This window comes from Sturnira hondurensis, unplaced genomic scaffold, assembly GCF_014824575.4.
Source record: "Sturnira hondurensis isolate 20B ecotype Veracruz unplaced genomic scaffold, ASM1482457v3 Scaffold0020080, whole genome shotgun sequence".
Classification (NCBI taxonomy): Eukaryota; Metazoa; Chordata; class Mammalia; order Chiroptera; family Phyllostomidae; genus Sturnira; species Sturnira hondurensis.
Window position 1 is genome coordinate 1,141,117 of NW_028092711.1, and position 10,934 is coordinate 1,152,050.

The following is a 10,934-nucleotide window of genomic DNA, read 5'->3' on the forward strand; positions in this document are numbered from 1 at the left end:
CCCACCGACCTCACCTTTGGGTCTCCAGCCGCATCGCCCCCCGCCCTGTCAGAAGCGACTTCGGGAGTCCTCACACCCTCAATTAATTATTTTATTTTATTTTTTATTATTATTTTTCTCTCTGGGGTCCTGAGCAGGGGCTGAGAGTAGCACAAACTTTTCCTCCTCCTGCCGCCGCCGCTGTTCCTCTGCCCCCTCGGCTAGTCCCATAATTTAAATAACCCTGATATTTCTCCCGCTAAACGCCTCTCCGCCGCCCCGGATCCCGGGAGAACTCACCGCGGGGCTTTAACATCCTCCCTCCGGCCCGTCCGCCGCCTTTACACCGCCCGCGGAATTTCTAATAATTTTTTTCTCATATTTCGGGCTGGACGCGGCGGGCCTGGAAATTGTTTCCTTACGCCTCTTTCCAGCAGCCATTGTAGTGTATGCGCTGCCCCTGCAGCCCAACTTGCAGCTGCCGCTGCCGCCGCCGCCGCCGCCGCTGCCGCCGACGTCGCGCCCACCACCGCCTCCCCGGGCCTGCTTGGCCACCGCCCCCACCTCCCCCCGGCCCGCCCCTGGCCCCCGCCTGCCGCTGTGCCCGCCCCGACTCGCGCGCTCCGCCCTGGGTCCGGCCACTAGATGCCGCCGCCGCAAGAGTTGGGCATGTCGATTGGCCAATAGCACCGCCGATCAAGGAGAAGTGTTAAGAGGCAGGCCGCGGCGTGGGGGGCGCGGCGGGGCGGGGGAGGGAGGGGCGCGCGTGTGGCCCCGCCCACTCCTCCCGCCTCTGCCCCCCTGCCACCAGCTGGGGGCGGGCGCCAGACCCGCCCGCCCTCGCTGCCCAGAGCCCGGATCGGCTGTCAGTCTGGCGGCGGCGCGCGTTGATTGGACTGGCGGCCTCCGAGGAGCGGGGGCAGCATGTTGGGATGCGCGCTACTTAAAGTCCGGCTGCGTGAGCTATTGACGTGTTTGGAGTTGGAGACTGCCCGGTCGCTGGTAGAGTGGCACCCCGAGGTGAGTGGTCTCCATCCCTCCTTTCGTGGCGAGCTGCAGGGAACGGGGAAGAGAGGGCTGCCCTTGAGTCGCCAAGGACCCAAGAGCACTTCCGCGTGAAGCTGCTTCTACCGGCCTTGCTGCACTACGGGCCCCTTCCTTTCGCTTCTCCTCCCCGCAATACGAGTCTGTTTGGACCCGGGCGATGAAGTTGACTTGTGTCCGGGCAACCCCAGCTGTTTTGTTTATTTTCTTTCCCAGTCTTTGAAGCGTCATTGCGTGTACCTTCACCCAATTTCCTTCGTTTTCTTCGTCCCGTGCCCTTCTTGGCACCGTCGAAGGTCGAAGCAAGGTGTGTTCACCTGTGCCCGCCATCCACTGTTAGACGGGCTGGCAGCATCGTGGAAGGCAGCAAGGGTTCGGACTTTATCTCTCCGGTTTCTCTGTTCGAGTTCCCCGCCAGCCTCCGGTATGCCACCCTGTCTCTGCACCCTAGAAATAGGTGAAGGGCTTTATGTTTTCACATGACACTTTTCAGCTTCCCAGTAGTTGCATCTGAGTTTTGTCAGAGCTACAGATAGAGCCTGCATATCTCTGACCAGCCTGGGAACATGGCCGTAGGGTCCCTTCCCCCTTGCCTTTCATAGCTTTTAGGAGTGGGAATGTGATGGGAAATCAAATACTTTTTTAAAGCAGTTTGCCCTTTAGAGAAGATTTCAGAGTTGTTCCTCACATGTACTTGTGCGGCCCCTCCTATAACTGTGGTTTTTCTTTCTGGCAAGTAGAGCTTTGTAACTTTTGCTTAGTACCTTCAGAAAGTAGGTAGATGAGGCCTCTCTAGCAGAACACTCGATTTTGCCCTTCAGCCCCACTTCTCACTGAAAGTTGACATTTCCGGTTTATACATTAGGAATTTATGCAAAGAAGGTGACATTCGGAAGTCCAAACTTAGATGGACTTGTATTTAGAACTCAGAAGGGAAAGGAAATGAAATATGAATGTGAATAAACTCACACTGTAAACCTGATTCGGGTGATGTTATCTAGGTGTTATTTTTAAAGAATTCCTGACTAATGATGATAATAAAATGCAGAGTAGGAAGCTTTCATGTAAGGTATGCAATCTGAGTTTTGTCTGTGTTTGATGGTTGTTGAGATTATATCCAAGGAATATGAACACCTAGGCAGAGTTCTGTGTTCTCTTGTAATAGGATAGATGTAAAAAGCAAGGCTGTGCAGTTATTTAGCACCATCATCACTCTAGGAAGTCAAGGCTGCAAAAGAATTAATTGTGTTTAGTAAAGGAAGACACTTCTGGATAGATATATTTGTAGAGCATCTTGAATATCCTTTTTCCAAGATGTTTCTGTTAACTAGGTATATTCATATATTCAATGAAAATCATAAAATGAAACGATTACATAGTGGGTACAAAAGTTAAAGGACCCCAGAATGGCTAAACTATTTTCTATCTTTGTTTTGCAAATGTTGGTCTCTTTTAGCCTAGACAACCTAATCTTTCCCATAATAGAAGAAGCCAGACTAACTAGGTCACTCTGATTGAGAATACCTCTCAATCAACTCTTGATTGAGAATACCTCCACTTTTCAGGAGCTTGTGGGATTTGATTATTTTTCTTATATGTACTTTATTTTTTTAATGTAACATATCTTTTGATGGTTCTATCTTGGGCAAGGAAAATACAAACCATTTCATACACAAATTCTGACTTCTGTCTGGTTATGCTGACCATCAACATGCTGACATGTCAGTAGCTCATGCAGCTGGATTTTTATTCTGTGGCATTTTGTAGGTCGTACTACATTATTTTCTGGTTTCTCCTTCAGTCTTTAAGTGGAAGATGATTAATCTAGAAGAGGATTCAGGAAACATTTGTGGGTGGCTTATCCATGGTATATAATATACTGAGACAAAAAAATCACTTCGAAATATTTCAGTTAGTTACTGTTTTAAATTTTTCTTATAGTTCCTATGGCATATTTGAAGATAGTAGGCATACCAATTTTAATTGAACTCCATTATAGAGAGCAATTTACCTGGTATGTAATTGGCATATCTATTATATGAGTATATGACTTGACTTGGATTCACTAATTGGCTCTTAGGAAACTGTTATCACCTCTAATCAATAAAAACTTTTGCAGGATGTGTCTATAAGCCTTGAGCTGAAACATTAATGAATCATAGCATTCCCCGATGCCTTCAACCCAGAAGTCTCCATTAGGTAGAAAACATTGGGAGTAGAGTTTCAGCTTTAAAAAAAAACTGTTTGAAATGTCAACTAAGCAGTAACTTTTGTTTTTTGGTATATTGGTCACTCCAGTGCTGGCCACAGAGTAGGCATTCCTGTTTGGTAGTTGACAGATGTTTTTGCTAAAGTTGGGTTGCACTAAATTATTCCACACTTATTTTGTATGCTAATCAATGTATTGAAGGGAAGTAACTGTTAAAACACATGCTATATTAGGTTTTGTTAGTAAAATTAATTACTTAACCTTTAGAAATAAGAATAAGCTAAAACTGAGTGATAGCTAAACTATCTTTCAGTTTGGACATTATAATCAAATCTCAGTAGATGCATGTAAACATGGCCTTTGTACTGAGGCACCATAACAATGGGAAGGAAAAACATATCCAAGTCCTTATCTTCAAAACAGAGAGGCTACATGAAGTTCTCACTAGATAATCATTATTCCAGAATTAATTTTCAAGTACTCAAGGGGCAAATGAGATTGATTGATTGATTGATTGATTGATTGATTTTATGACATCTGCTGTATAACTATTTTCCCTAACCTCTACTACCTTCAGTAAGAAGACTGTTAGGATGCCAATGGTAACACGGAGACTGAGAGATCCTGACACAAATCCTTGCTTGCTGGTAAGGTGGTTTGCTTTCAATTTTCATGAGTGTTAAGTTGGAAAAACAGGCTTCTGATTTTGTGGACATCTGTTTTGTGCAGGGTTTTTTTTGTTTTGCTTTTCTCAGTTTGCTTTTTAATTTTAATGGGATTTTTTTTCAAATATAGAAGTTTTACATTTCCTACCCAGAGATCCAGTAAATATTCATTTAAATCTTCGTTTACTATGTTATTTATTATTATTTTAAATTAGTTATTTTTTATTAAAGTATAATTGACATATTAGTTTCAGGTGTATGACATAGTGACTTGACATTTATATGCCTTATGATGTGATCACCACAATGAGTCTAATGAAACCATCTGTCACCGCAAGGTACTGACTGCATTCCCTGTGCTATACATTACATCCCTGTCACTTAGTTTATTACTGGAAGATTGCACCTTCACCTTTTTTACCCATCCTTCCACTTCCCTTCCTTCTGGCAGCCATCACTTTGTTCTCTGTCTCTATCAATCTATTTCTGTCTTCTGCCATTTTTAATAGGAGATTTTGTATATTTATTTTTAGAGGATGGGAAAGGGAAAGAGAGGGAAAGAAATATCAGTGTTCGAGAGATACATGGATTGCTTGCCTCTAGCGTGCCCCCAAGCGGAGACCTGGCCCTCAACCCAGGCAGGTGCCCTGGCTGGGAATCAAACTGGCAACCTTTTGGTTCTCAGGTTGGCACTCAGTCCACTGAGCCACACCAGCCAGGGTTGATCCTTAATCATTATTTTCTTCAGTTTAAAAGTTGGGTAACATGATATGAATACTCATTTTCTTCTGTTGACTATTGGGTACACTTTCTCAGATTGCTCTCAATCTACTGGAAGGTAAAGATACTCTTTTTCCTCCCTTCATGAAGCTGCCTGTTTTTGGCTTCAGTCTTTCATAGATCCGGAGATTTGGTTCAATGAACTTTATTTCTAAGTCTTTTGTAGGGGAAGGTGCTAACAAAATACACAGACATATCCCCTGACTTAGGCTGTGGACAAAGGCCCCTCCCCAAACCCGTCAGTTGTTTGATTTCTCAGTGAACATTTCCATTGAGTCCCATGACGTGTGGAAGAGGTCCATTAAAACAGTACGTCTAAAATCATCTCCATGTTTCCGTTATGACCAAATTATACCCTTAGTAAGGGAAATGTCTTCTTTTTTCTCCTAGAGACATGTATTATACCAGAAGTACAAGAAATATGCCTGATAAATGTTTGAGATTTTACTGCCTGTATTTTTCTTCTGAGATTTTTAGGTAGCAATGTCTCCTTGGACAAGAGAAACAAAGTAAACAAATAAACAAATGGGGCTATATCAAACTAGAAAGCTTTTTGCATAGCAAAAGAAGCCATAAACAAAATGAAAAGGGAACCCACGAAGTGGGAGGACATATTTGCCAGTGATACATCTGATAACTGGCTAATTTCCAAAACATATAAAGAACTCACACAACTCAACACCAAGAAGACAAACAACCCAGTTAAAAAATGGGCAAAAGAACTGAATAGACACTTTTCCAAAGAGGACATACAGATGGCCTGCCATTTTTTCAAGTTATTTCTATATAAAAATAGTCCTAACTAGTGTATCCTCATTTCACTAGAGCATTTTTTAGATATGTATAATTTAGCTAACAAAGATTTATCTCTTTTAAGTTTTACTTATTTATATAATACACAAGCATTTGGTTTTCACTATACTATTAAACAGATGTATGTAATACCCAGGAAAATTTTTAGTCCAAACATGGAAAGTTGCAAAGCGTGATATTTTAAATTATCACTGAAATTTATGTTTTAATAGTAATAATTTCATCATGTCCTTGAGACCACCTGGCTGAGAGTAAAGGGCTGACATAGACTTAGTCTATTAAAAGTTTAGAAGTTTTAACAAAGGTATGTAAACAGAATATTTTGCTGATTAATAAGCTCTGTTGGCACTTATCTGGTATGAGTAGCAATCTATTTGTCACCCTTGAATTATATAATCATCAGATTGGTGCTATAAAATGATATTCCCTGGCCCTATTATGTAGACTTTCCAACTATACATATTCATTGATTATCTGGCATAGAAATTTAGATTTGTTCTGTATATTTGATATATTTTCAACTGCTTTATTAAGTCTCTTTAGATAGAATATGTTTCTTGGATCCATGAAGCAAATTACCTACCCCTTTTGTTAAGGGTTTTCTTTAGGTGGTGACCTGTCAGAGTCATATCTTTCACTTTGAAGTTTGTTATCCAATCTACTTCCAGTTCAGACAACTTAAATTTAATTCCCAAATGATAGCTACCTTCCTTTGAACTCATAGCCCTGTGTTGCTTACTTACTTTTAAAGTGATATTAATGATATCTATTAAACTTGCTTTCACAGTAGTGTATTAACTTGTGTAATGAAGTAAATGATAGCCAAAAGTACACTAAGATGAATGGTGTTACTTTAAGTTGCCTTGATGTAGACTAGTTATTAGCAATTTACTTAGATCTCAAAACTAACATTAAGATCAGACATTCAAGTCAAAGTCAGATTTTGGAAAAACAGGATTGCTGTCCTGTGAGTCAGGAGACGGTTTTGATTCTAGCTATGCAGCAGCGATTTTCAGCACATTGCACCTCGCCACAGCTTCTTTGTTAAATGGTTACTGGGTTAAATGATCTCAGCCAGTGCCTTGGCTCGAACTCCGTGATTAGATATTCAGAAAACTGACCCAGACTATAAAAAGAAAGATGTCTGTCCTGAGCAGAATGAATGCTTGGGCTAGTTGGAAAGATTATTAAGTTTTTGTTCATTAAATTTTCGTTAAAATGAACAAAAAGGGACTGTTTCATATGAGCTGCTTTGTGGTGGCAGCAACTTCAGAAGTTTTGGGGTTTTTTTTTTTTAGATGGCATTTCACCTCTTAAATGGTGCTTATTGTACATATTTAAGGAATCTGATGCTTCTGCCAGATGTATGGATGAAAATAACTATGACAAGGAAAGGTGTTCCACTTACTTCTTGAAGTACAAAAACTGCCGGAAATTCTGGGTAAGTCTACTGTGGTTTGATGAAATGGTCTTAACTCATCTGTTAGGCTTGATACTAAAGCCTGAAATGAATCAATATCCACAATCCTGTCTTTGGGATGGCTGCAGTGAAACAGTTTTTCTCTTTATTTTAATTTAATTTTTTTATTTAAATATTTTATTGTTTATACTCTCGCAGTCATCCCAATTTTTCCCCCTCGCAGCCCACCACCACTCCCACAGTCAATCCCCATACCATTGTCCAGTGTCTGTGAGTCCTGCATATGTGTTTTTTGACTAATTTCTTCACCTTCTTTCAGCCAGTCCACACATCCCCACTGGAAACTTAACTTTTTTACTTTATCCTTAAGGTGTTGCTTTAGCCCTAAACAATCCTTTAGAGCTCTTAGTTGCCTTATCGTACTCCAAGGTGTAAGGATGCAGTTCAAATAATAGAAGTGGGTCTTCTTAGGTGTATAAGTATCTGCAGCCCTAAAACAATAACCTTATTATAATTTTATTTCTCTTGGAGATGGACAGAATGGATAACTTGTCATAACACATATTAGTCTTCCATTTCTGCTGCCTCTCCTGCCACCACCCAAGGTGGTTTAAGTGGTCCCATTTTTCCTGAGATATTGGTATGTAGTTTCTGTTTCTTTGAGCACTACATTTAGCTGCTTTAGTTCTCTCAGCTAAATTAATTGATGTTTTCACTGATAGACTGTACTTTTGTGTTCTTGTAGTTAAACAGCATGTCCCCATCCCAGTTACTGTTTGTGTATTTCTGTGAGAATATCACTTCTGTATAATTGGTAATAGTTTGAAAACTGTATCTGAAGTCCTACAATTAGCTTTGTTTTGGTTTCCTTAACTTGGTTTATAGACTTTTCTTTCTGAGGAAGCAATAACAAATTACTGGAAAATGATTAGCATTTAATGCGTGACTGACTTTGGTTTCTTTTTTTTATACCTACATGCAGAATTCTGTCATGGTGCAGAGAAGACAGAATGGAGTAAAGCCGCCTATGCCTACAGCAGCAGAAAGAGATGAAATCTTGGGAGCAATGGGAAAGATGCCCTATTGAATATTTGCATTAAAATTGTTTATTTAACTTAAAAGCAGATACATATTTTTAATAAATCATTACTGCAATCTTTTAAGACCTCACAGTTTTTACCCAGACAGATCCTGTGTTCTACAAGGGGAAACAAAACTCACTGAACCCTGTGTCCTTTGTGTTTGCCCTCAGTGCCATGGTGATGCTGTGCCACTGCCGATGTCCTGTGTGAGAATTTATATCATGTCCTGGAGTTAAGGGAGTGTTAGGAAGGGCTACATGAGGGGTTGGGCTTTACCTTTGAGTCTCAAAAGAAAAGTAAGGTATGAACAAGTAAAGACTTAATGGGGGTAAAAGGAAGGCAGTATTTCATGTGAGCAACAACACGGTGGAAGGAAAGCTTGCGACCAATCCAGAGAATTGTCTGTCAGCTGTTCCACCTAGAGTTTAAGATGGGTGGAGGCGTAATGCCAGAGGAGACTGAGAAGGTGAGGGTAGATGTGTGCTGGGTCTCAAATCCATTGCTCATTACTAAGATCTCTGTCCTTCAGTCATCTTTGTTTAAATAAGGTTAGTGCATTTACTCAATGGGGAGCGGGGTGTGGGAAGGTTGCCTTAAGTAAATGACATGCAAAAGAACTGGTTTTCTTTAAGGAAGGCATGGTTAAGGGATTCTGTGACTAAAATCCACAAATATCAGATACACTTCTGAAGACATAGTAGTCTTGAACTATAGTAATGGGAAAAATAATTCAGAATCGTTTTTAGTATGAGATGGGTGCGGAAGTTGTATGGGATTCAGGTGAACACAAAACTGGAATGAAAGTAGAGCTTACCTTCACTTGATATAAAAACAGTACTCAGTATGGTGACTGGGGTGGACTGTAGCAACTCACGCACACCACCTTTTAAAATCCAGTTTGTTTCATTTACGGACTAATTTTATAAAAGACATTTAATAATAGGAAAACAACAAAAACAAATAGTTTGTGTCCCTTTCATCTGGTCCGTGATCATCAAGAGGATAATTTTAATGGCAACTGACAACAAACTTCATCTCATTGGTCTTAGTCCAAACCTCAGCTTTGAGACACCGGACTTTGACTGTTAAATGTGATTCTATCTGAATAAAATGTGATTTCATTTTGAATAAAACTCTTGGAATTTCTGGATTGTTTCAGAAATTTTTGTTTTTATTCATTACTCTAAAAGTGTTGGATTACAATAACCTGACAAGAAAATAATCCATACTTGTGTAAGAAGCATGCTTATTTAAGGGTTTGGAATTTTAATGTCACCTATTTAAATGTTCACACCAATATCAACATTCATCTTGTAGCTATTTGTCCTGGCATAGCTCTTTTTAAAAATAACAAGTACATTGCAATACAATTCACATGTAAGTCTCCAAAAGTGGACAATGCTACAATGGTCTTTAATATATTGACAATTTAGGTCAGCCTTCACCACAATTGGTTTTAGAACACATTTATCACCCAGAAAGAAACCTTATATTTATTAGCGTACATTCTCCATTTCCTCCTAACACCAGTTTTCCTCCCTACGTACCCCAAACTTAGGCAACTACTGATACACTTCCTTTTCTCCAGAATTCCCTGTTCTGGACGTATATATAAATAGAAGCATATAATATGTGGTCTTTTGTGACTGGCTTCTTTCATTTAGCCTCACGTTTTCAAGATTCACTCATGTTTCATCCATCAGCACATTATTCCTCTTTATTACTGAGTAACGTTCCACTGCACGAATATACCACATTTTATAAATTCATCAGTTGAGTTTGAGTTGTTTCCACTGTTTCACTAATATGGGTCATGCTGTGTGTTGTATATTTTTTAAAGTATATTTTACTAATTATGCTATTACAGTTTTCCCATTTTTTTTACCCTTTGCTCCCCTCTGCACAGTACCCCCATTCTCTACAGCTCGCCCCCCACCCCTGCTTAATTCATGTCCATGGATTGTACATATAAGTTCTTTGGCTCCTACATTTTCTTTACTATTCTAAACTTTCCTGTCTATTTTGTGCCTGCCATTTTTAGTTCTTATCCTCTGTACTTTTTCCCCCATGCTCCCCTTCCTCTCTGCTGATAACCCTCCATGTGATCTCCATTTCTATGATTCTGATCCTTCTAGTACTTTGCTTATTTTTATTTCTGGTTCAGTTGGTGATAGTTATGAGTTTGTTGGCATTTTACCGTGCATACTTTTGATCTTTTTCTTAGACAAGTCTAACTTTACATATAATTCCTTGGTGGTGATGAACTTCTTCAGCTTTACCTTGTCTGGGAAGCACTTTATCTGCCCTTCCATTCTAAATGTCTTTGCTAGATAGAGTAATCTTGGATGTAGGTCCTTGCTTTTCATGACTTTGAATACTTCTTGCCAGTCCCTTCTTGCAAAGTTTTTTTTTTTTGAGAAATCAGCTGATAGTTTCATGGGAACTCCTTCCTAAGTAACTCCCTTCTTTTCTCTTGCTGCTTTTAAGATTATCTTTAACTTCTGGTATTTTAATTATGATGTGCCTTCGTGTGGCCCTTTTTGGGTCCAACTTATGTGGGACTCTGAGCTTCCTGGACTTATGTATCTATTTCCTTTATCAAATTGGGGATGTTTTCTTTCATTATTTTTCAAATAAGTTTTCAATGTTTTGCTCTTCCTCTTCCGGCACCCCTATGATTTGGATGTTTGGACATTTAAAGTTGTCCCAGAAGTTCCTAAGCCTCTCCTCTTTTTTTTTGAATTCTTGTTTCTATTCCAAGAAAGAATGTTTATTTCTTTCATTTGTTCCAAATTGTTAATTTGCATCCTGGCTTCCTTCCCTTCACTGTTGGTTCTCTGTATATTTTTCTTCATTTCACTTTGTATAGCCTTCATTTCTTCCTTTATTTTGTGGCCATACTAAATCATTTCTGTGAGCATTCTGATTACCAATGTTTTAAA

At 39.8% G+C, this 10,934-nt stretch overlaps 2 protein-coding genes across 8 annotated transcripts in view; one reads left to right on the forward strand and one right to left on the reverse strand.

Annotated features, from left to right (window-relative positions):
- PLAG1 (PLAG1 zinc finger) overlaps positions 1 to 476 on the reverse strand; it is a 42,811-nt gene extending 42,335 nt beyond the window's left edge. For all 3 annotated transcript variants that reach the window (XM_037028574.1, XM_037028572.1, XM_037028573.1), the window contains exon 1: positions 280 to 476. The gene's annotated coding sequence lies outside the window, so the exon portion shown is untranslated. The remainder of the gene's footprint in view (positions 1 to 279) is intronic.
- Positions 477 to 739: 263 nt separating this feature from the next.
- CHCHD7 (coiled-coil-helix-coiled-coil-helix domain containing 7) lies at positions 740 to 9,138 on the forward strand. 5 transcript variants are annotated; one of them, XM_037028579.1, is made up of 5 exons: positions 740 to 999; positions 1,240 to 1,447; positions 3,810 to 3,879; positions 6,789 to 6,931; positions 7,893 to 7,983. In XM_037028579.1, exons 3-4 carry the CDS (start codon positions 3,826 to 3,828, stop codon positions 6,903 to 6,905), a joined length of 171 nt encoding a protein of 56 aa, XP_036884474.1. In that variant the 5' UTR covers positions 740 to 999; positions 1,240 to 1,447; positions 3,810 to 3,825; the 3' UTR covers positions 6,906 to 6,931; positions 7,893 to 7,983. The 5 variants fall into 5 exon arrangements, with proteins under 5 accessions (XP_036884474.1, XP_036884470.1, XP_036884473.1 ...); XM_037028576.1 differs by having other exon boundaries at positions 755 to 999; positions 6,833 to 6,931; positions 7,893 to 8,031; XM_037028578.1 differs by lacking the exon at positions 1,240 to 1,447 and having other exon boundaries at positions 753 to 999; positions 6,833 to 6,931; positions 7,893 to 8,031.
- Positions 9,139 to 10,934: the final 1,796 nt, after the last annotated feature.